This window comes from Populus alba, chromosome 19 (genome assembly GCF_005239225.2).
Source record: "Populus alba chromosome 19, ASM523922v2, whole genome shotgun sequence".
NCBI lineage: Eukaryota > Viridiplantae > Streptophyta > Magnoliopsida > Malpighiales > Salicaceae > Populus > Populus alba.
Window position 1 is genome coordinate 21,189,200 of NC_133302.1, and position 25,882 is coordinate 21,215,081.

The 25,882-nt window shown below is 30.6% G+C and overlaps 1 protein-coding gene and 4 non-coding genes across 7 annotated transcripts; 4 read left to right on the plus strand and 1 right to left on the minus strand.

Annotated features, from left to right (window-relative positions):
• Positions 1–8,944: 8,944 nt before the first annotated feature.
• LOC118029612 (small nucleolar RNA snoR134) lies at positions 8,945–9,095 on the plus strand. Its single transcript, XR_004684193.1, has one exon. It is a non-coding gene; the product is annotated as a small nucleolar RNA snoR134 (small nucleolar RNA).
• Positions 9,096–9,491: 396 nt separating this feature from the next.
• On the plus strand, positions 9,492–9,582 carry LOC118029609 (small nucleolar RNA Z223). The gene has a single exon (XR_004684190.1). It is a non-coding gene; the product is annotated as a small nucleolar RNA Z223 (small nucleolar RNA).
• Positions 9,583–9,743: 161 nt separating this feature from the next.
• On the plus strand, positions 9,744–9,861 carry LOC118029610 (small nucleolar RNA Z278). The gene has a single exon (XR_004684191.1). It is a non-coding gene; the product is annotated as a small nucleolar RNA Z278 (small nucleolar RNA).
• Positions 9,862–10,589: 728 nt separating this feature from the next.
• Positions 10,590–10,695, plus strand: LOC118029611 (small nucleolar RNA snoR97). The gene has a single exon (XR_004684192.1). It is a non-coding gene; the product is annotated as a small nucleolar RNA snoR97 (small nucleolar RNA).
• A 266-nt stretch (positions 10,696–10,961) lies between these two features.
• LOC118029564 (protein ACCELERATED CELL DEATH 6) lies at positions 10,962–25,243 on the minus strand. Of its 3 annotated transcripts, none has more exons than XM_073406701.1 (4): positions 24,584–25,175; positions 13,728–13,867; positions 12,423–12,967; positions 10,962–11,650 (listed from the first exon to the last, which is right to left on the minus strand). In XM_073406701.1, the coding sequence occupies exons 1-4, from the start codon at positions 25,108–25,110 to the stop codon at positions 11,117–11,119; spliced, it is 1,746 nt and encodes a 581-aa protein (XP_073262802.1). In that variant the 5' UTR covers positions 25,111–25,175; the 3' UTR covers positions 10,962–11,116. The 3 variants fall into 3 exon arrangements, with proteins under 3 accessions (XP_073262802.1, XP_034889364.1, XP_034889365.1); XM_035033473.2 differs by lacking the exon at positions 24,584–25,175 and adding an exon at positions 14,382–15,065; XM_035033474.2 differs by lacking the exons at positions 10,962–11,650; positions 12,423–12,967; positions 13,728–13,867 and adding exons at positions 21,244–22,140; positions 22,817–23,337; positions 23,932–24,065 and having other exon boundaries at positions 24,584–25,243.
• Positions 25,244–25,882: the final 639 nt, after the last annotated feature.

Genomic DNA, 25,882 nt, shown 5'->3' on the forward strand with positions numbered 1-25,882 from the left:
TTTGATACAATAATGGGAATGATTGGACTTGTAACTTATTATATAGTTTAATATTGGACCGACTTTCTTTTCATATAATTATTTTGCAAATGGGATGTTAGATCTTGAAGGAAAGACCAAAGATAATTAATTAATTAATTAATTATCAAAGAAAATTACACTCTATCATGTTAAAGAGGACGTCGTCATAGACAAATTCATAATGCAAGGGCGTGCACGTAGTTAATCATTCTCCTCTCTGAGCATTGACTTTGCAGCCTGGTATTAATAAATATTACAAAAATAAATAATTACATAATATAGAAGTGCAAAGCAAGTTTACAATTAATATGCTTAAAAGAGTATGATTAACTCATGTCACTTGACCGTTGGAACCGGTGGTGGAAATTGTAAACTTCACATGATACATAACGATTCCATCGGATCCTGTTCTTTTCATTCTCTCATGAAGAAGTAATGTCACTGATTTTATTTTATTTTAATTCGAATTAGTGTTTGATTGTATACCAGTAATTAGTTAAAAAAAACAATATAAATTATATGCTCGAATTTCCTCTAATTGAATCTATTTAATTTTGTGAGTCCTAACAAGAATATATGTAATGAAAATTTACAAGTTAATATATATTTTTATTTTAGTTTTCGCTGTTTTTCTTAAAAAACCATGCATGGTAATACAAGCACATCGAAGTTGTAGAAAAACATTTATGAATCGAAAACACAAAACCTAATTACAAAAAAAAAATGAAAATAAAGAAATTAGTATCACAAAATAATTAGCCTTCTGATATTTGTCTAAATATACGGAAACCATATATACAATCAGAAATCATGTATTTCATTTTCATCGAAAACTTTGCAACCAAAAAAAAAAAAAAGCAAAACTAATTCATAAACAGAAACGATTCTGGCGTCAGGATCAGAATTCTGTGCGGCAGAAGGGCACTTGAACATGTTTTCGAAGATATAAATATTTATTCTTTTTTTTTCTCTTCAAAATTCTCCCTAGTGTTGATGTACATGATTATGTCCTCCAAGAAATAGGTATATTCTTCATCAAGAACTTTATCAGCCCCATTTCCGTTTCAAACTTCTCAGGAAGCCAGTCTTTGGCCATCTCTACATAGTTCGGTTCCAAAATCCAATATTACAACCAACAAAACTCATCTCTGGTCTGATTGTCTTTAAAAGCTGTACGTCGTATATATGTATTAGGGAGAATCTGCACTTGAGATCACCTTTGTCTTCACATGAGATGCACGTAAGGATTTATACACGTTGATGGATGCTTTCTTTAAATCATAAATCCAGGCTATTGAAATATAAATTCATCATTTATATAATCATATCAAAATTTGCTATAAAACTCCTTACTCACATATGAAATTCAACTGTTATGAGTCTCTTGTTAACATTTAACAACTTCCATTCAGCATGAGATTTAATTGCATGATCTTATCTTAACAATAACTTGGACAACCCAACACATAACATTGGATCAAATTAGTTTTTTCTTTTTTGGATTCTCAATACTTAATGAGGAAATGAGATTCGTAAGAAACTAATTTGGTCCAACAGTACGCGTTCAGCTATTCAAGTCATTGTTATCGTGTTACCATACAAGTATACCTCAAGTCGTGGCTTTAAGCCTAACTCTTACACTTTACCATAGAAAGTGGAGAATTCATGGGAGAACACAATCTTCATAACCATTAGGAGCAACAATGGGAGCTCAACGACCAAAATAGTGTTTTTTTTTTTGTGTGTGTATTTAAGGAAATGAGATTTATAAGAAACTGATTTGGTTCAAGGACATGCATTAAGCTATTCACATCATTGTTATTGGGATACAATGCATATACTTAAATTGTCTCGCCATCATGGAGGGTGCATAAGTACTAATTAATATAACAGCGATACCTATTAGAGGACCCATGGACGGATTAATTCCCATCAAAATTGTTGTCCAACTACTGTTGGTAACTTATAAAACAACTCAATCATAAATTTTTCCTCATTATAGGTTGCTATTTTTTTCCACAAACTCCTTTAATGGCTTTTGATCAACCCACCAAACTTACCATAAAACTGTTTTGCCAGTTATCATATGGTTGACTATCTACATGTATAGCAAGTGAGCACAACATCTCACCTTTATTCGTTCTTCGACAGTACTGATTAAGTGAAAAAATAGTCTCTATTATCACCGTGACTATTGAATTGACCTAATTTCTTTCCATTTCTAGAAGCACATTTGCCGCCTCTAAACTAATCAGACCACCAACAAAGAGAAATAATATTAGCCCAAAGATACCAGAGCCAATATCCTGATTCTGTTAAAACTACTACTTGGGACTTTTTTTTTCTGGTTAAGCATATTTTCCCAGGTTTTTCAAGGCCAGCCCTTAACACCTGCATTGTCTCTTACTTTGCTTGTCATGCTTCTAGCATTTATAAGCTTTTACAAGATGTCATGCAATATTCCCATCTTGCCAATTGTGAAAATTTAGAATATTATGCGCGCGCGCGTGTAGATTTGGGCAATTGCCATATTCTTCAATAGTTGGTATGATGTCCATTTCTCCACAAAAAAAAAACAAAAAAAATCTATAAAAAGGGGTCCTAAAAATGTACGAGCACCTTCATAGCTATTTTTTGCAAAAATATATTCAACATTGCAATCAAATTCTCATACCTCTCATTTAAAATATGTAGTTCTTAATTACTCAACTTCTTCCAATATTGGAGTCTGTGAGTTCTATTGACAAGACAAGTTATATTTTTCAAGTCCGGGAGCTCGGTATCAAGTTTTTTTGACTAAAAAAGTCCCCCTTAATTTGCTGCAAGGTTTCAAACTCATGTTAGAATTTTTGTGAGGTATATTTGTGAATTGTTACTATCTTGTCATCCATTTTCTCATGAAAGTTTATCTTTATAAGACTTCTCATTGTGATAATACAAGAAGACAATCTATGAAAGGTTCTAGTCATTACATGAATATAAGTTTAATATCTAATTGATTTCAGAAGGATCCCCTTGCTGTTCAATTAACGGGCTTTAATAGGCTGAACCAACGCCTGCATTGTAGAAAATAATGGATCAAGGCAAAGCTCTATTGACTCATTTATCTCGACAAAGTAGACTTTTCATGAAAATTTAGTGGTTTTACAAGTGTTGTTCAAGTCAATAACCATGAGACATTGCTAATTCCTCAATCCTAGCGTTAAGCAATGTGTGTGCAAATAAAAGTGTTTATGTAGTGTGTGTACATATATAAGTCCATATCTAATTTAAAAAAAAACATGCATAAAAGAATAAGGAAATATAAAAGAATAAGAAAAACAAAACTAGGCAAAAATAAAGTAAACAAAATTAATTAGGAAAGATACATTCATCATAAAATTAAATACATGAAGCTTAGCGGTAATGGTCAAAATCATCCCCAATGAAGTCATTGTTTTTTTGCACCTAACATTGTGGTAAAAATTAGAATTGTAAGAATAGATAAGAAGTTACCATCTAATTTAGATAAGATGATGATTATATTAAAAAAAAAAACGCATCACCCTAAATCATTTTATCTAAGATAAGTCATTTCTATATTTTAAATTTCATGACAATATACCTATTGGGCCTTTCTAATTATTTTTCTAAATTCATCATGGGTTTTCTTAAGAAGTGATTCGGTATCAATGCCTAATCTTAAAGCTTAATATCACTTCTTGAAACACATGCATTGAACATGAGAATATGGTAAATATTAAAATGTTTCTAAGCCCATTTTTTCATTATATCAATGGATATATACGTCAAAATAGTACACTGAAACCAAAATATACTGTTTTAATTGACAAAATAAAATGTCAACCAGAACAAAATTAACAATTGAAATTGTCCCGAGAAAGTTAAACTAGTTGACGTTGATCCATAATAAAACCTTATGTTGTTTTCTTTTAGTTTAGAGGTTATTTGTGAGGATACAAATAATGGTATTAATAGTGTAATTAGTTATGCAATAGAAAATAAGGTGAACGAGTTGGAGCTTGATATTGTTGGAAAAGAAAAATCCGAATTTTATGCAAAACAGAATAAGGTGGAGGGATTAGAGCTAAATATTTTTCGAAAAGAGAAATTCAAATTCAAGGCACATTATAATTTGCCAAAGAAAGTATTATCCAGCCAAAGTATTACAGTTTTGAAATTGAAAGGGTTCATGTTAGAGCCTCCCTGGAATTTGACATTGAATTACCCTACAATTAAAGAATTGAATCTAGAAAACTGTAAGGGGATGCAAACACTCCAGGTTTATTTTAGTTAATATTATGTCTTTTAGATATATTAGGTTCTTTTATTTAAATTTAGATTCATTGAATTATTATTAATATTTATTAGATTTATCTATATTCATTAGGAATATCCTATTAAACTTATAATTCTTTATAATATATAAACTCTTTTGTAAAGACTTTTTTTTTAAGGGGAGAAAGAATATTTTTAATATAAAAAAATCAACATTCTTGCTATCTTTTAAGTGGTTGAGTAATTCTCATACTAAATTCTTGATGGCACGTTTAAATTCTTCGAATGATTAATCAACTTCGTTATAATTTTATACTACTCGTTCGTATCTCTTTATAGACATAAACTGTGAATAATCATTGTATATAACTTTGGTTCTTCAAGATAGATTGTTATTAGGTTAAATTGCAAACCATTCAAATATGATTTTTGCCAATAATACAACAACATAAGACAAAGTTGGCATTGCAGATTGACTTAATTTATGATTAGCAATGTCGTATCTGGACATCGCGGTGATCTTAAAAATTTTCATGAAAAATAATAGATTTTTGGCATCCTATTTTTTTATGGGGAATGATTTTTTTATGGGGAATGATTTTGTTTAAGGAGTCACCACCTAGTATTATAGTTACTAGGAACCCTAACTGATCAACAGAGATTCTATGGTACGAGACTAGTTACGCAAAAGAAAAGATATTATTACCCTTAAGCGTCCTGCCTGAGGCAGGCTATATTTCTAATTTCATCATAAATTGCTAATATTTTGTTGGTTTGTGCTATTATGGTTTGTGTGTAATATTTCTGACTTTGATGCTAGTGAATATTCAACTATAGATACTTCAAACTTGACATTGGTAAATATTACATAGTTATAAAAACAAAATAAATTTAAATAAATATTTTTTTATATTCCTAACTATGCTGAATAAACCAATAAAATAAATTTACTTTTACGCATACACATACACATACACATATTTTTTATGTATCTAAATAAAATAAAATACAATAAAATAAAAATAAATTTAAATCAATATTTTATTTATTTATGCATACACACATTTTATTTATTTTTTTATTTATTTTTTGGGGCTAGTTCTATCCTGGTCACTACAAACCAGTGAATTTACATGTCGGTTGAACAGTAAGTAGTGAATTAAATTTGTATATGTACAGTACCTATGTAATTATAATTGCAAAGGAGAAGGAAATGAAGGAACTTACCTGGTTGCAAAGGAGACGAAGTGTCCTGGCGGGCCGAGGCTATTCTCCCCTTCTGTCTCTTCTTGTCTGGTCGCCCTTCTCACTATTTTAGGCTTGCTTTTGTTCTCTGCATCTCCCTTGGTTCTCTGCTTTTCTCTCCTCCCCGAATTCTTTCATTTTTCTCTCAGTCGCCTGGTTCGTTCCCTTTTCCATTCTCCCCTGTTTTTTTTTTATTCTCTGTTGAAGCCTCCTTCAGTCAGCCCCTCAGTGTTTGTTTGTTCCTTCTCAAGCCATAACAGCAGTGGCTGCTGAAAATGGAGCTTTTAGAGCTGCCACCGAAGAAGTCGAGAGCGTCCCCTTTTGTTTTTATTTTCTCTGGTTTGTGTCTTCAGCCCACTTTCTCCCAGTCTCCCTGCTCGTCGTCTCCTTTCCCCTGATGGTTTGGAGTGTGTAGCTGGAGACGAATAATTAGGCTGACCAACGCTTGCAGTTTCTCTGCACTTCACATGCGTTTTGAGAGCGAAGACAAAGCTGGGAATGCTGTCTTTTTGGCTCTCTCACTGTTTCTCTGTTTTCGTTAGTCCCCTCTCTGTTTTCGTTCGTGCTCCCTGTTTTTCCTTTCGGTTCCCTCTCCGAGGCCTTTCTCTGGCTTTTATAAAGCCAGAGAAGGTCTTGTGTCCCTGACTCCAGCAATGGCGGGCATCGTGGAGGCGAGAGATCGTGGGCGGCATCGTGGGTATAGTGGCCGTGATTGCTGCATTTGCCCTGTTGAACTGGTCTTCGGCAAACAGATGATGAACAGTAATATCCAAAACGGCGTCATTTGGCATGGAAAATGACAAATTATAATTTAGTCCCTGATATTTTGAAATGTATCAATCAGGTCCCTTAATCAACAAATTTTAATTTTGCCCCTTGGATTAATTTTAATTAAATCCCTGAATTTATTTAATTTATTAAATCAAAGTTTAATTAAGTCTGCAAACTTATTTATTCTCCAATTAAACTCTTGATTTCATTAATTAAACTAATTAAAATTTTAATTAAATTCTCAAACTTATTAATTCTTTAATTTCTGACCAATTAACTCTTAAATTTGATAATTTCATCTCTGAAATTTGAATTTGTGTTGTCTTACCCTCATTTTCAACTATATATATATTTTTTATTATTTATTTAAAAATTAGGTTATGATAAGAAATATAATACATATGACGAAATTAAGTCCAAAGGAATAACTTTTAAAGTTAGATCAAGCACCCTAGAGTGCTGATGATATAAAGGAGGTAAACCAAACAAGGTGGCATCTAAAGCAGACTTTACTTCGAATGACAATCAAGCTGGACAAATATTATGTAATAACCCTTTATTCAATTATTGATTTATTGTTTTATTTACTTTACATTTATAAGTAAACATTTAGTATGAGAAGACATTTTTAATTTTCTCTTTCTTTTTGAAGAATTTTTATTTCATTAATTTATTCGGACAAGTTGTTGCAAGCACCTAGATGAATGTATCTTTTCATTTATTTTCTTTTGTTCCTTGAATTGGATTTCAAAGTATTTTAAAACCAAGGATATAAAATAAAACAAGAAAAATGAGATTTTTTTTTTTTATTTAGTCGTTCGTAATTTATACTCCTGCGGACAATGGAATACAATTTATTCTTAATTTGAATTTTTTTTTTTTTTTGACTAAACTTAGGAGGAATCCTAAGATGTCTGTGTACTTCTATAAAGGATGGATCAAGTCATAATTTAGTTAAAAGTTGTCGATTTGAAAAGTAATTTAGATAACCGGTAAAAAATATAATTTAATTTTAAAAAATATTTAAAATAATTTTTATTTTTTAAATATTAAAATATAACATATTAAACCGACCCGAGCTTTTTAGTTTAACCCTTAAAACTCGCTATCCAAGTTATGGACTCCTCAAAGTATAATAACTTTGTTATTTATACTTTTTTTGCCTCAATGTGACCTAATCTATTTGATGAATCTAAAGACTATGAAATAACCGGTAAAAATATGGATTGGTTTAAAAAAAAAATTCAATATGATATTTTTTTTTAATATTGAGACAACAATATTTTAAGTGTTGCGGCTTAACCCACTAAATCCGCAACCCGAGTTATAAACTTCACTAAATTTAATAATTTTGTTTTTTGAAACTAAATTTTACTTAATTTTATGATAATAAAATTAAATGGTTATAAAATTAAGAACCAATCAAATAACAATTTATTTGTTTGAAAATATAATAACCTTATAAAAAAACAAACCAAAATAAATTATAAAGAATAATTATTATTGAGTAATGAAATTTAAATTAAAAAAGAAAAAAAAAAGGACCTGCTTGTGTTATTTACATTAACAGTGCAAGTACGTGATTTTCCCTTAATTCTTAATGTTATTGTTAGTAACTGTAGCCGGAATAACAATAGTAAAATAAGAAAAGAAAGGTGTCAACGATAATAAAAAACAAATTATTTAAAGAAACAGAGGCAATAAACTATATAAAAAATTTAAAAATATCAATGATTCTTTATATTATTTTTTTATGATATACATCGATTTCGATATAAATGATTTATTTAAAATCTAATTGAAAATAAATTTAGTTATAATATATAAAATCTAGTCCAAAAAATATTTTACCAAATTTAGAAATCTTAACAATAACCACTAAAACCAAAATAATTATATCAAAAAATTAAAAAAAAGAGCTAAAATATTTTTTCAACATAGATAAAATATATAATAATTTATTTTATTTTTCATGATATTTTGGTTTTGAAATGGATGACCCCAAATCCAGCCCTAAACCTAATAAACCTATTTTTGGAAGAATGAAAAAGAAGGATTATTTTGTTATTGATTTTTTAGATCAAAAAAATTGAAATTTATGTTCGTTAAAATTATCCAGTAATTAAAGATAAAAAATAAAAAATAAACTTTAAATATCAATACCTTGAACTCCCGAAACAAATTAGAGCACATTAAAATGATTTAAAAACATCATAAAATATATCAATTTGAAGTAAAAATAATAAAAGAAAATTTAATTTTTTTAAAAAGCTCTTGAAATGTAAAAATAAATAAAATTTTACAAAACTAAATTAAAAAAACATGTAAAAACTATACACAAACTTTTTTCAAATTTAATTTTTTTAATGAAATCATACTATCAAATATAATATCTTATTATATTTGTTTTATTGTAAATACAAAAACATGTGAAAAACAAGCGCAGCCTCGTAACCCAAAAAACACAAAATACCTCCTCAGATAACAAAACTAGGGTTTTATAGCTCTTTACAGCCTCTATATAACTTATTGACAACTCTGTTTCTCTCCATTAGCAGGCTCCACGTCTCCAAAAACCCTGTTTTCATCGCAAATCCTTTCAAAACCTTTTCTTTTAACAAAATTCTCTATGAATAATGCCTCCTAGGCATCACTTGTTACCATTCACTGAAGTAGAAAGCTCCAATGCTCGTGCTAAAAAATCCTGCCGTTCAGTGTTGCAGTTTAGCCTCTTGTACCTTTTTCCATGGCTTATCTGTGTCAAATCAACGACTACATCTCTCATTTTTTAAAAATTTCTCATTTTTTTCATCTGGGTATGTGTTTTTTTGCTGCCTCTCTGTACCCCTAGCTTGTTTTTTTGAGAACTATGGTGGAAATTAAGCTAGTCACTGGGGCAAGGATTGAGTCTTTTTTGGTGGTGTTCACGTGGGGCTTATGCCCTTTGTGTCAATGGTTTTGCCTCAAAAAAATCCCTCCAAATTCATCAAGTTTTGATTGTTTTATGTTATTGAATTTGTTGGCGATTATTAGATTGGATTTATCGCTATTCTGAGAGAAATCAATGAAGCAAAGAGATAAATCAAGTTTTGATTGGATTCATCAAGTTTTCGTTTTATTGATCGATCTTAGGTTCTGTTTGCTCTGTGATTAAAGTTATGCTTTTTTCCATAAATTTTTGGCAATGATGATTAATAGACAGCTTTAATGCCAGTTCTGCTACTGAAAATTCTTGATTGATAGAGCTGTTATAACTCTGATCCATTTAATTTATAGATACAAAATAGTTTGAATAGCTTATTACATTGCATCCATTCATGAATTCCTTGTATATCTATTTTTAATGTTAAGTAATATGTAGGAGGTTTAAGGTTTTTGAGAGTTGGCTATGGTAATTTTTGGTTTGAGCAAAATTGTAATGTAAGATTGCCTATGATGATATAATCCAATTTGTTGAAGGTGTAGTGGAGCCATGTCCCTGTTTATCAGGGAGAACCTACTTGGTGGAAGCTACATTACGATGATATTAATGGATTTAACTGAGGTAATTTGATTTTGAAATTTATGTAGTGTTTGATATGCTGTAAAAATGGATTGGACGGTATAATCTTTTTGTGAAGTTTTTTGGAGTATTTATTTTTTGTTCTATCAAGGCCATTCCAGTGAAGAAATATTTGTTTATTAAAAGGAGTAGAACAACATCGTTAAATTTTCTAAAAAAAAAAAAACTTAGGTTATCTGTGTTAATAAAAATTAAAAATAATTATTATCATAATTTTTAAATTTAAATAATAATTCACTCAAGGCAAAGTTTGAGTCATAAATCATATGTTAATCATTAATTTGGGTTAATATAAAAATAAAAATAATTATTTTCATAGCTTAAAACTTAATATAAGTGATGACCTAAGGCGAGATGTGTTAGGAAGATTAACTAGGATTAATTTAATTAATACATGAATAAAAATAATTATTATAATTGTTTTAAAATCTAATCTAGGTCTAGCCTAGTCATGAGACAAGATGGTCAATTTAAATTGATATAAAATAAAAATAAATTAAACCAATCTTGTTATCAAAAAAAAATTAAAATTTTTTTAATTGTGTTTTATCTCGGGTTGACTTGATTATAAGTTAATTTTAATTTTTGATTGAATCAAGTTTTCTAATTTGTTTTTACTCATTTCTTGTCTAATTTTAATAAACATAAAAATAATTTGATTTTTTTTTTTTATCTTTGTTATTCAAATTGAGTTTTAACTACATTTTTTACACCTTGTAAGTGGAATTAGGGTCTGAAAAACTCAACATTGTGTGTTGTCATCAGCTTCATCTCCTTCATAACCCACCAGATCGGAGTTAAATAATAGCATTACATCATTTATTAATTTCTCAAAATGTTTATGTGCTTTTTTGTCGTTCTTGTGAATGAAGTTGCAATGTGTAGAAATTGAAGTCCAAATGACCATTCAGCAATTAATGGAAATTCTAATATATTAGAAATTCAAGTCCTTCGAAAATTATGGCTCAGTTACTATTCATCTAGAATTAATGGTGAACTTGTGAGCCGTCATTCTATGATCTCTATATTGAAGATGTTAGCATTTCCCAAGTGCCAAAATTGAATTTTTCGATCATTGTACTCGTGAAAAGCAAGGTGAAATATATTGATAAATAAAGCCAACGTTACAGTTGATGCCATCAAGAAGATGACGAGAAGATAGTTTATAACACGAGCTAAATGAGAATCAATCTTCTTCAATATCAGACTCTTTTAAAGTCTGCTGTGAAGTGTTTATTTTCAGTATTTTATGAGGGTGCGGAATTGAACTATGAATGCCTGGCACGCAAAGAAGAAGAAGGCTACACCAATGAAACAAGTCGTGATTGCAAGCCATAATGATGGAGCTAGCACTGCATAACTTCCTGTGATGAATGCGATGACCATTGCTGGGATGGCACATATGGTTAAAGTAGATGTCCTATAAGAGAAGGTTTCTTTTATATCGTCTTCCACTTGACCTCTTTTTCCAAGCAGTGCCCTAGAAAAGTGCATGAAGAGAGCAGAAGTTGAGAGAACCATTGCTACTGCATCTGATATAACAAAGACTGCAAAAGCAGTATTTTTAAGAAGAACTGGAGTGCCTTTTTCGTTCTTGTAACCGCCAGGCATCGTGAAAGCAGCTGCAAATGTTACTGTTGCTACGAGTGCCGCTACAACTATAAGAGCGTCCATTCCACTGTCGGTAATAAAGAAGTCGTCTAGTGTCAGCATAGCTATGGGCCGTTGAAGCAGTCCACTCCGTACATCTTTCAATGATTCCAAAATCTCTTTCTGCAACAAGTTTCGGCAATGAAATTAAACGAATCTTTCTTTTCCTTTATCATCTGTAGACTCTCAACCTTTGTTTGATATCATAACCAGCGAGTTTGAAATCAAGTAATTTTGTTTCTTTTAGCTAGCAACAATATATAATGCTTTTGTTGCTACGAGAGGGCTGTTTGTTTTTTAATTTTAAAACTGTTTTTAGGTATGATTTAAAAAGTGTCTCGCTGGAAAAAAAAATCAAATGAAACTTTTTAGTATTTTTTTTAATGTTAAAAATTAAAAAATTATTTTAATATATTTTCAAAACAAAAATAATTTTTAAAAATATTTTATACCATAATATCAAACACATCTTAAAACAAACAAATAAAGAAACCAACATCAGTCTAGGGACAAAGCAAATAGTGTTAATCAATTATAAGTGTTGATGTTGAAGGTATAATTTTGTTATATTGACAAAAGGATTTCTATTCTATTTTTATTTTATTTTTTTTAAAAAAAGAGAATAACGAAGTGAATTTATGTTTGATTGATGTGATTTATTAAAGGTGCATACGTATTTATTGTTAGAGTTGAAGTTTTTTTTTCTTTAACAAGATTGAATGAATATTATAAATTCTCTTGATGCGTCCTTTGATAGTTATGAAAATAATCTTACATCATTCCTCTGACAATTTAAATTTAATTTTTTTTGGTAAGTTAGCGAGCTTTTTCAAATGCAAAGACTTTTTCGCGTGTACGAGTGCGACTCGTTAAAAAATCAAATAGAGGGAATTACCTTTTCTTCAGGAAAATTTCGTTCCAAGATGTCATCAATGCTGAGGTTTTGCTTGTTAAGGCCACACATCTTCTTGTACACATGTCTACAATCACTACTCAGAAACTTCTGGGGATAACTGCCGAAAGCAGCAAATAGATGCAATGGTGTGTTTCCATTGTTATCCTTCTCGTATATAAGTTTGTCAAATTTAGGAATCAATCGAGGGAAAGACATAGATGTAAGTGCTCCTTTTAGAGTTAAGGCAGCATAGTGAAGGACATTCCGACCTCCGCTATCCACTAGTTCACAACAAGCTGGACAAGTGTTCATAATCGCTCCCACTGCTGCCACATTGCCTCGAACGACGGCCAAGTGAAGGGCTGTTCTCTTCTCTGAATCAACAATGTAGGCTGCGGACACATCATGTTCTAGTAATACTTTTACTGTTAGAGAACCTGGCAATAAAGTAGGGAAAAAGGCAGCGTAGTGAAGTGGTGACCACCCGTCATCGTCGGTTCTTCTCGTCAAACTCGCGTCGCTTTTTAATATCTTTCTTGCTGTCTCTGCAATAAACCATTAAAAAAAATATGGTACATATTAGGTAATATATGAATAATATTATGGTTAATGCGTAATCTACGCTACTAATTTAGTGATAAGTTAATATTTAATTTGGCATTTTTCTCTCTTTAATTGTATTATAAATGCCCTTTCTTGCTTTCTACGTTCTTGGGTTCTTATAGTCGCTATTCAATATTGTTTATGCATCATTTTTTTAATATCTTTCTACGTTTTTTTATGTTCAATAATAATATGGAAATGATTCGCCCACACATACATGTCATATAGATTCCTTACATACAAACGTATATAAGAACAATTTGGTCCTAAAATCTTATATATAATCATGCAAATAAGTCCTTAATTAAATAGACTAGGAAATTCATTGTCTTCTTAATATGTATTTTCTTTACCTTGTATATATCTTCCAAAGAATTATGTAAGTAATAAATACAATTTAACCTTTAATTTAACAAACATAAAATGAATATTTTTGTTTTTTTACCCCTTTATTAACTTCTATATATATCAAATATTAAATGTGATAGAGTAAACGAAGAATTTGACAAATGAACAATAAATGAAAAGAACAATATCCTAAAGGTTAAAATAAGATTTTTTTTAAGAAACATAAAATAAATGAGTACAATAAAATGGCAAACAGATAAGAAATAATTTAAGATAAGAACACACTTCTCACAGTTATGGTTTCCGATAATAATTTATGAATTCAAGGATTTACAGTTCAGAATAAAATCTTACCATGATCACCATGCATGGCTGCCGCGTGTAGTGCGGTTCTGCCATGAGAACCACAATATTCCACTGACTTGCAATTACTCAAGATTTCGTCGATCACTTTTTTTCTATTTTCTTCATGTCTTTTAAACATCCAATTAAACCTTACATTGGCAGCAATATAATCATAATTAGATATATGTGATTTTTATTAACATTTTAAGTCCAATAAATACTTATGTAGCAAGATTTTAAGTCCAATAAAACAGAATTAAAAACCATTAAATTTTGCTATTTTTTATTGTTCTTAAAAAACAATTAGGGAGATAAGTGAACTTATTCATATTGAATTAATATGTCTCGAGTTCAAGAACATACATAGCATAAAAAAATAACCAGGTAAAATCCTATTATTATAGAAGCATTGCTTTTCTAATATCTCTTATGATAATTTTAAAAACAGATTTACTTAAACATTATAAAGCTGAACAAATTAAAATTAATCATGCAACAATTACATTTATATAATCTTAAAACGATAGTATTCTAGTTTGATAAATAGATTAGTAAAAAATTGATTAATCTAGCATATATTAAAAGAAAAAAAAAGATGTTGGTCACATATAGTATCGAATCGGTATCAAACTCTGTTTGAGACTAAAAAAAATGTTCACAAACCTCATATTGGCAGCAATATAAAGTGGAGTTTCTCCATGAACATTGGCGGAATATGAAAACTCACGGTCCTCTTTTGTCAATATTTTCACCACTTGGGCTTGGATATTTCGAGCTGCCACATGCAACGCTGTATCTTGCTCTTCATTGGTCATCCTCAACATCTTTTTTGCTTCTGTTACTCTGCTCTCTGGATCAGCAGGTCGAGCTTCTGCGCGGTCAATGAGGACTTCCACTGCATTGGAACGCCCATATCTTGCCGCAAAATGGAGTGGGGTTTCGCCTTTAGTATTGGCTTGCAATAGCAGTTGTGGACACATATCAATAATTTGGCCAACAAAATCAGTGCATTTCCATCCTCTACGTTGGTTTTCGAAGTAAACATGAAGAATTGTGTTTTTTTGTGGAGTCAATAGCTCAATGAGAGAAGTTGGAGGACGATCCTTAAATGGGTTGATGTTGCCTGCTTCTGCAGCTTCGTACAATTTTGTTTCCATGTAAGAGATGCTATTCATTTGTTGATCAGAGGAATTCATCTTGTATGACTGTTTGTTTGTTGAAAATGGTTGTTGATAGAAGTAACTATTTTGGCTATTTCCATTTACTAGCTAGGCTTGTAAGCCTATTTATACCAATTCATCAATATGAATAAATAAATAAATAAAGCAGAGGAAGCTGTCTGAGTTCTGTGAGAGATTAGAATAAAAATGATTCTAGAAGTTTCACAAACAATTTAAATATCTCTGCTCCACTTGCATCTTTTCTGTCTTCACTCGTTTTTCTTATGGTTAGAGCTGGACCATAATCTTCTTATCTTCAAGTCTTAAGATGTGTGAAGCATGTTTTTTTAAATTTCAAATTTTTTTAAAGTTTGAAATTAAATTATATTTAATGTTTTTAAATCATTTTAACATGCTGATATATTATTTTAATTATTTTTTAAAAAATTAATTTTCAAACTTTACTGTATTTGTTTGCTATTTAAAAAGTTGGTCAATAAAAAATATTTTCCAGTCAAAGAAAAAATTAATTTAATTTTCAAGAAAGGTTTTCTTTTTAAAAACCATTCGTACTGCAATACCAAACATAAAAATGAATTCATCTAAATAACTTAATAATCTTTTTTATTTGAATTCAAGTTATTTTATTGATTTTGTTAAGTTTTTCATCTACGATAACAAATTATGCATATCAATCACATGTAACTACTTTATAAAAACATATTATTCAATAAAAAAAGCCGTACAATCGAATGAAAAAAATACAATTAATTAAAATTTAAATAATCTGATAATTAAATAGAAAAAGATAATGAATATTTATGATATTTTACCCTAAATATTTTGTAGAAAACGATCCTAGAATCCTTTGATGATGTTGGCAGGGGACCATTTGGTCGGGCGCTTTGTTTTGAGAATAGAGAAGGAGGAAAACAAAGAGGAAGAGGATGCTTTAAGTAAAGCAAGAGAGTCTCATCTAGTAGTTACGGCATTGATAGCAACAGTAACATTTGTAGTACCATTCATCCTACCTGGCAGTTACAAGAGTGACGGAGGCATTGCAATTCTAGCTAAAAAAAGCTATTTTTATAGCATTTGTCATATTAGATGCAATGTCAATGATGCTCTTTATTTGTGTTGTCTCTAATTATTCATTTTTTGACTATGTTGATTCAAGATTTGGAAATGAATAAGGGTGAAGAAATGAATTTGAAAACCACTCTAAGATTATTTGCGGTTGCAACGTTGTTAACCATAATTGGCATGGGACAATGATTATCGCATTCGCACATACGCAGTTCTAGTATCTTCAGTGGGGCTTGTTTTCAACATTAGTTGTCTCATTGGTTTGATCTTCTTCTTCCTTTTGTATTTAGTCTTAGGATCATTTACAAGGATATAGACACAACTACTAGTTGGGACAGATAAATTTATTTTCCAAGTACAATTTGCTTGGATGGTTTGTTTATTAATCAAGTTTGTACTTGTAAAGTATTTGTTTTTTGTGTTTAGAAAGTATTATTGTATTTTTTTTAAATGAATTTACTTTTTTATAATTTTAAATTGTTTTAATATATTAATATTAAAAATAAATTCTTACAAAAAAATTATCATAATATATTTTTAAATAAAAAAATATTTTAAAAAACACTTTACCATAATCTCAAAATATTGTAAGAAAACTACTACGAAAAGTGGGATATGCCAAGTTTCATTTTTATGGTGTGATTGAGATTACGGTAGCGGTGAAAGTTTAAAGTGATTTATTTAAAAATATATCAAAATAATTTTCTTTATTTTTAAAAATTATTTTTAACATCAACCATCAAAATGATCTAAAAATATTTAAAAAATTATTTTTAATTAATTTTTTTTTTTAAAAAAAAAAATCACGATTCAGACCACATCTCTAACAACATCCTTCATTGGCTGTTTTGTGCCTGCTAGTTAGCTTGTTTAATGGAAGTTGACAAATTATATTTTTCATCAAAATAAATCTTTGATATTTTTAATTTTACATTTTAAACCCTATAAAATTAAATTAAAAAGTCAATTGGTTAAAATTGGGTTACAACAACTGGTAAGAATTTCACCTTAGTCTTTGATTATATTATACAGTAGTGGTCAAATTATATAATATTAAAAACAGTTTCTATCAAATGTGTTAATATAGGGTGTTGACAAAGCATTTTTATTTAAAACAGAAGCTATCAAGATTTGATTTTTTAGTTTAAATATTTTTTAAAAAAGTTAAACGATCATCTCCTTAACTAATTTAATTTCGAATTAAAATCCGATTAAACTCTAAATCAATCTGCTTTACTCAATCAAGTGTGGAAACCATGATTTATACTACCACTTAAAAGTATAGACCTCCCTCAAACAAACTGAGACAGGATTGCATCAGAATTAAACTTGGGCTCAATGGACAATACTGCATAGGGGACGGGACGGGACAGAAAGTATTTCGTGAGCATTTAAATATATTTTTTAAATACATTAATATAATGTTTTTTATAAAAATATTAAAAATATTTTTTTAAAAAAAAAAAACTCAAATTCTACCCGAAAGTCTTCTTTTCCGCGGATGACACGTTAAACTTGAGCTCTGTGGACAAAAATGCAGAGGGAACGGGACAGCAGTGAAAGGAAAAAGAAAAGGACCAGACCTGTGTTCTTTGTCTTTGCTGTCATTTTCGTCCAAGTGCATTCATACTTTCCACCGTGTGAACATGTGACAAAGGCTACGAGACAAGATAAAATTGGATGATCTATAAATTCAGAGGCAATTCAGCCAACTATATTCTTAAATTCAAAGTGGCAGAAAAATGTGCACCAAAAATTGATACTCATTATTTATGACAACGATGCATACCAACCGTTCCTTTAATTTTTCTTTTCCGCACAAAACAGTCCCTTTAGTTCTTGCATTGGATCCAAGTCTAAAATTTAAATTTGGCTGGCAACCTTCGTGTATTGCATATGCTCGAGGTCAGGTCTAAAAAAGATGTTTTTATAATATTTGTTATCTCAAATGCCATGTTATTTATCATGATTGGCATGGAGACAATGATTATCGCGTTAATCACGAGCATATACATAGTTCTAAAATCTTTCTTGGGGCTTGCCATCAGCATTTATCTTATTGGTTTGAGCTTCTTTTTAGTATTTAGGATCATTTACAAGGATTTACAGGATTAGATTTACTAGTGAAATAATCAATTTTAAATTTTCTATCAAATAAAACTCCAATGTACTAGTGAAACAATCAATTTTAAATTTTCTATCAAATAAAACTCCAATGTTAATGCCATGGCAAATACCAATTTTTTATAGATCTATAAAAAAATTCTTAAATTGTATCAATATTGTCTTGGAAATTCTTATTCAGATGCTACACGCCAATAATTTCAATCAAACCCAAAATCTAAGCATTAAATAATTACGGTATCAGTGACACCTACATTAATTTGAAGATTCTCGATTTTTTTAGCTGAAGGATTTCCTAAAATATTCTTTTTAGAAGAAAGATGTCTTACCATAGTTATCACAATATAGCCATGTACAGTAAAATTAGCTGCATGGCATTTTAAGGGTGTTTGGGATGATCAGGATATTTGAGATTTTTTGAGAAAAGGCATTTGAGACGTGTCAAATATTTTTATGTTTAATACTTTAGTCAATAAACATAATCTTATAAACTTAAATTTATTTCTTAATTCGTTTCAATTTATTAGTTTTAAACATGAAATATAAATATATTATTTTTAAATTAAATACTTTAAATATTAAGGATAAAATGATAAACTTATCTGCATTCCTCGTGATTCGTGAATTCTCAATGATACACAAAACATAATAAATACATGTCACTGAGAATTCTCATTTTTAACCATATATATATATATATATATATATATATATATATATATATATATAAACATCACATTTTCGGCATTCATATTGCAATAAAGACATCGAGGTTTCTTCGTGCCAAACATCCCCTTCATGTGAGTGGATCCAATAGCTTTCTCACATGACAGAGTTGAACAAAAAATGAAACATTGTAATCTAAATTGCCAAAGTGAGAAAAAGAGGGATCAAACTGACAATAACTCTGGAAAAGTTGTGCAATGTTTGGCTGCTGGACGGTGAGAAGTTTTTGTTTATAAATTGCCTTCAATTCTGGCTCTAGCTACTCTCGATACAAGAAAACATGAGGAAAGAGCTAGCGTCCACCTTCAAGAAATGTCAAAGAAAAGACTTCGAAAACCCAACTATGTCAAAGAAATTTATTAAAAATTTGCTATTACTTTTTATTCAATTTATTCAATGAAATAAGCAGTTAAAAATCATTTCATTGTAAAAAATAAATACATTACATGAATGAGAAAAATAATTTTGATGAAAGAATATATTTCTTCTGTGTATTTTTATTCATTATCTTATATAGGAATGACTATTTTTATTATCGCATACTTAAATAAAAATTAGGTTCTGAAAAACTCCAACTATGCTGCTAGTGTATATTAAAGGGTAATTTGAAATATCAAGGAAATGTTTACTTAAAATAATTAATAATAACTCCATAGAGTTGGCCAAGCACAGAAGAGCTAGGATTTGACAGTGTGTTCTGGTCCATGATTTCAGGTTCGACTCTTGCCAGGTGTAAATAATTCCATGGGGTTAACTTGAGCAAAAACCCATGAATTAACTGTGGTGCATTTGCAGGAAACTCCTTCCTGAGGGCTTGTCCCTTCCGGATTAGTCAAGCCTTGAACCGAATATCTTTTGCTAACAATAAAAATAAATAGAAAAAAAAATTAATCTCATTCAGAATCTCGAGTTATTATTAAGATTTTGACCGAAATGTTTTAATTAGTTCTATTCCGGCTAAATAGTTTTTTTTAAAAAAATCTATAATTTTTTTATATAATTCTGAAAAAAACATCAAAATACTCCAAAACTAAAATATACTGATACAATCGAAAAAAACAAAACACTAACGTGAACAGAATTGACAACCATGCTATAGATAGATCTCGCCAACTAACTAACATTCCTTTTGTATAATTTAAGAGATTAAAATTGACAACCACTTAATAGGAACAATTAAAGAATTCTCAACTTGCTTAAAAAATGACTAAATTACATGTTGTTTTACGAGATTAAGAAAAAAATGGCTCCAGTTAGATTCCACAAGAAAAGAGATTAAAAATAACTCCAAATTAAATTATTAAATTAAAGGATTCTTAAAATCCTTGAGAATGACTCCAAATTAAATTATATTCTATAAATGAGAATACAAAATGACTAGGCAGATCTAGTCCACGCCAGCTTATTATAAGTTAAGACTTTGAAAATGACTCCACAATTCACATTTACTCCTAAAAATCAATGCCCTTAAAACACGGGACTTGTTCAAGATTTCTTTAATAAATTATAAAACACTTTTATTATAATTTAAGACTTTGAAAATGACTCCACAATTCAGAGACCCAGTTCAGAGAGGGGGAATGGGTTTACCTCCGGCTCCAGCCATTCAGACAGACCAGCATGCCAAAACATAAAAACGGGAAGTTAGCATATAAATATTTCGGGCCATTCAAAATTATAAAGAAGATGGGAGAGGTAGCTTACCAGTTAGATCTCCCCAAGGAGGCCCGCATCCACATGCTGTGAAATGGGTGGGGAAAGGAACCATCCCTAAACCGAAGCTACCCACTCCCGAAACCAAGAGGAACCCTCAGCCAGAACCAGCAGAGGTTCTCGACCGAAGGAGCCAAATCTCACAGAGGAGGAAAATGGAAGAAGTGCTGCTGAGATGGGAAGGACAACCCAAGGAAGATGCCGTTTGGGTCGAGGAAGAATGGTTAAAGAAGTCTTACCCTCACCTTGAGGGCAAGGTTTTCTAAGGGGGAAGGAGTTGTAACAGTCCGGCAGCGTCCAAAGAGCACGATCAAGTGAGGTCGGGGTAGAAATGAAAGAGACGTATTGAAGAAGACTCGTCTGTAGCAAAGAATTAAAGTTAGCAAGTGTATGGTCATGATTAAGGGAAGAAGTACTTACGTGGAGGGCTGAGATGAAGACTCGTCTGTGATGGACAGCTGGCAAGGGAGTAAGTATAAAGGCATACGACATCGTTTGGGAGAAGGCTCCTGAGTTAGAAGGAATCCAAATACGATGCCGTTTGGGAGAAGAAACAGAATTCAAATACAACACTGATCCATAAAATAGCGGTCAAATCTATCTGTGATTCTTGAATATTCAATTAAGCGAAGGTCACTATAAAAGGGGGAAGAGAGGCGCAGCTAGAGACAGGAAATTACTTTGAAGTAAATCTCATTCGCCCAGGAGGCCCGAACTACCTCGAAACTGCTCAGAAATCTAGATTAGGATTTATCAATTCAGCATCGTTCTTTTTCAATTTCTCTAAAATAGTTTCTTCATTGTTATTTCAATTTTCCATTTACATGTAAGCTCAGGTTAAAGAAAAGCTATAATAAAAAAATTCCAGTATTATCTCCTTTGAATTTATCAAGACTATTCCACAGTACCACTTCCCAAGTGCCAAAATTGAATTTTTCGATCATTGTACTTGTGAAAAGCAAGGTAAAATAACTTGATAAATAAAACCAACGTTACAGCTGATGCCATCAAGAAGATGACGAGAAGATAGTTTATAACACGAGCTAAATGATAATCAATCTTCTTCAATATTTCCAATATTTTATAAAGGTGCGTACGTCAACTAGGTATGCCGTGGACGCAAAGAAAACGTAGGCTACACCAATGAAACAAGTCGTGATTGCAAGCCATAATGATGGAGCTAGCACTGCATAACTTCCTGTGATGAATGCGATGAGCATAGCTAGGATGGCATATGCGGTTAAAGCAGATGTCCAGACAGAGAAGTTTTCTTTTATATTCTGTTCCACTTGACCTCTTTTTCCAATCACTGCCCAATAAAAGTATATGTAGAGAGCAGAAATTGAGAGAACCATTGCTGTTGTATCTGATATAACAAAGACTGCAAAAGCAGCATTTTTAACAAGAACTGCAGTGCCTTGTTCGTTCTTGTAACCGCCAGGGACCGTGAAACCAGCTGCAAATGTTACTGTTGCTACGAGTGCCGCTACAAGTACACGAGTCTCCATTCCAATCTCAGTACTAGAGATAGAGAGGTCCTCTTTTTTCATCATAGCTATGGGCCGTTGAAGCGGTCCACTCCGTACATCTTTCAATGATTCCAAAAACACTTTCTGCAACAAGTTTCGGCAATGAAATTAAACGAATCTTTCTTTTCCTTTATCATCTGTAGACTCTCAACCTTTGTTTGCTATCATAACCAGCGAGTTTGAAATCAAGTAATTTTGTTTCTTTTAACTAGCAACAATATATATTGCTCAGAAAAACATCAAATTATCTTTTTTAATATTTTTTAATAATTTTGATGCATTAATATTAAAAATAAAAAACTTCATTTTAATATATTTTTTAATAAAAAACATTTATAAAAAAACATTTTATATTACAATATCAAACATACCCTGAAACAAACCGACATAAGTTTAGAGAACAAAGCTAATAGTGTAATCAATTAAAAATTGATGGAGCTGAAGGTATAATTTTATTATATTGCCAAAAGGATTCTATTCTATTTTTATTTTTATTTTTTTAAAAAAGGGAGACAAACCAATTGCTTTATTAAAGGTGCATACGGATTTATTGTTAAAGTTGAATTTTTTTTTTGTTTTTTAACAAGATTGAATGAATATTATAAATTCTCTTGATGCATCCTTTGATATTTATGAAAATAATCTTACATCATTCCTCTGACAATTTAAATTTAATTTTGTTTTGGTAATTTTTTCAAATGCAAAGACTCTTTCGCGCGTACGAGTGCGACTCGTTAAAAAATCAAATCGAGGGAATTACCTTTTTTTCAGGAAAATGTCCTTCCAGGATGTCATCAACGCTGAGGTTTTGCTTGTTAAGCCCACACATCTCCTTGTACGCATGTCTCCCATCACTCCTCAAATTGCCGAAAGCAGCAAATAGATGAAATGGTGTGTTTCCATCGTTATCCTTCTCGTATTTAAGTTCGTCAAAGTAAGGAATCAATCGAGAGAAATGGATATGTTCTCTTAGAGTTATGGCAGCATAGTGAAGGGCATTCCAACCTCTGCTATCCACTAGTTCACAACAAGCTGGACAAGTGTTCATAATGTCTTTCATTGCTGGCAGATTGCCTCCAGCGACGGCCAAGTGAAGGGCTGTTCTCTTCTCTGAATCAACAATGTAGGCTGCGGACACATCATATTCTAGTAGTACTCTTACTGTTGGCCCACCATCAGATGAATTAGGGAAAAAGGCAGCGTAGTGAAGGGGTGAACACCCGTCATCGTCGGTTCTTCTCGTCAATCTCGCGTCTCTTTCTAATATCTTTCTTGCTGTCTCTGCAATAAACCATTAAAAAAAATATGGTACATATTAGGTAATATATGAATAATATTATGGTTAATGCGTAATCTACGCTACTAATTTAGTGATAAGTTAATATTTAATTTGGCATTTTTCTCTCTTTAATTGTATTATAAATTAATGCCCTTTCTTGCTTTCTAAGTTCTTTTGTTCTTATAGTCGCTATTCAATATTGTTTATGCATCATATTTTTTTTGTTTCTTATTATTTGGTCATATTTAAAATAATAACATGGAAATGTCAACAAATTTAGATTGAATAAAATTTAGAAACACTTAAATTTGGTATTAGATTAATATAAAGACAAAGTACACAATAAAATGGCAAACAGAAGAATATTCTATTAATCCTATGACAAACTGCTGAATTTTGCTTAGTTAAACCATCCGCTATAGAATTGTTTGGCCGACTGCTAAATTAAAATCAAACAACCGTGTCAAGAGAGGTCATTAGTAGTTATGGTTTCCTATTAAACCGCTATAGAATTTTGCTTAGTTAAACAATCACAGTTATGGTTTCCGATAATAATTTATGAATTCAAAGATTTACAGTTCAGAATAAAATCTTACCATGATCACCATGCATGGCTGCCGCGTGTAGTGCGGTTCTGCCATGAGAACCACAATATTCCACTGACTTGCAATTACTCAAGATGTATTTGATCACTTTTTTTCTATTTTCTTCAAGTCTTTTCCCAGAAAACCTTACATTGGCAGCAATATAATCATAATTAGATATATGTGATTTTTATTAACATTTTAAGTCCAATAAATACTGATGTAGCAAGATTTTAAGTCCAATAAAAGAGAATTAAAAACCATTAAATTTTGGTATTTTTTATTGTTCTTAAAAAACAATTAGGGAGATAAGTGAACTTATTCATATTGAATTAATGTCTCGAGTTCAAGAACATACATAGCATAAAAAAATAACCAGGTAAAATCCTATTATTATAGAAGCATTGCTTTTCTATTATCTTTTATGATAATTTAAAAAACAGATTTACTTTAACATTATAAAGCTGAACAAATTAAAATTAATCAACAATTACATTTATATAATCTTAAAATTATAGTATTCTAGATTGATAAATAGATTAGTAAAAATTTGATTAATCTAGTATATATTAAAAGAAAAAAAAAACAAGAAGAAGATGTTGGTCACATATAGTATCGAATCGGTATCAAACTCTGTTTGAGACTAAAAAAAATGTTCACAAACCTCATATTGGCAGCAATATAAAGTGGAGTTTCTCCATGAACATTGGCGGAATATGAAAACTCAGGGTCCTCTTTTGTCAATATTTCCACCACTTGGGCTTGGATATTTCGAGCTGCCACATGCAACGCTGTATCTTTCTCTTCATTCGTCATCCTCAACATATTCTTTTCTTCTGCTGGCCCGTTCTCAGGATCTATAGCTAGATTTTTTGCGCGGTCAATGAGGACTTTCACTGCATTGGAACGCCCATATCTTGCCGCAAAATGTAGTGGGGTTTCGCCTTTAGTATTGGCTTGCAATAGCAGTTGTGGACACATATCAATAATTTGGCCAGCAAAATCCGTGGATTCTGATTCTCTACGTTGGTTTTCTAAGACATGAAGAATTGTGTTTTTTTGTGGAGTAAATAGCTCACTGAGAGAAGTTGGATGATCCTTAAATGGGTTGATGTTGCCTGCTTGTGCAGCTTTGTACAATTTTGGTTCCATGTAAGTGATGCTATTCATTTGTTGATCAGCGGAATTCATCTTGTATGACTGTTTGTTTGTTGAAAATGGTTGTTGATAGAAGTAACTATTTTGGCTAGTTCCATTTACTAGCTAGGCTTGTAAGCCTATTTATACCAATTCATCAATATGAAAAAATAAATAAATAAAGCAGAGGAAGCTGTCTGAGTTCTGTGAGAGAATAGAATAAAAATGATTCTAGAAGTTTCACCTAATGATTTAAATTTTTATATGTTCAAAAAATATAAAACAAAGTATAAAAATAAATTTAAATTTTTAAGTTGAAATGGTTATTTAATATTTTTAAATCATAGATGATTTCTTAAGAAGTTAAATTACATGCTTAGGAAATAATAGACGATTACATATGGAAAAAAAAATGGAGAGGAAACCATTGTGATATAAGTCTGGGATACATTATTTTGAAGTAAGATATGCTTTAGCACAATCATATTTTGTTTCTTTATTATACTCGCTATAATATTGCAATTCAATTATCTCTTCTAACTTTTCATAGTAGTCAACTTAAAACTTATTAGAAGTCGATCTCTTAACATAAACCTATTGTTATATCTTTCTAACCTGCTTAAATTCCTTTAATATGAAACACATGTTTATTGATGAAATACTAGTTGTAACACTTCACATTTCTTTCAAGATCTATACTTAGTAGAGATAAAGCAACACTTGCATTCCCTCCAAATTGATAAACATGATACATGAAATACAACCATGAATAATTAACGAGAAATGTGTAATGAAATTAAATACCTTAAAAGATAATAATAATTAA

Bases quoted from the DNA above. Each gene is read 5' to 3' on its own strand.
- LOC118029564 (XM_035033473.2), bottom strand. From the start codon at position 14,914: ATGAATTCCTCTGATCAACAAATGAATAGCATCTCTTACATGGAAACA. The intron at 13,868-14,381 runs GTTTGTGAACAT...TGCCAATGTAAG, and splicing joins TATATTGCTGCCAATATGAG to GTTTAATTGGATGTTTAAAA. The intron at 12,968-13,727 runs GTAAGATTTTAT...GGTTTATTGCAG, and splicing joins AGCCATGCATGGTGATCATG to AGACAGCAAGAAAGATATTA.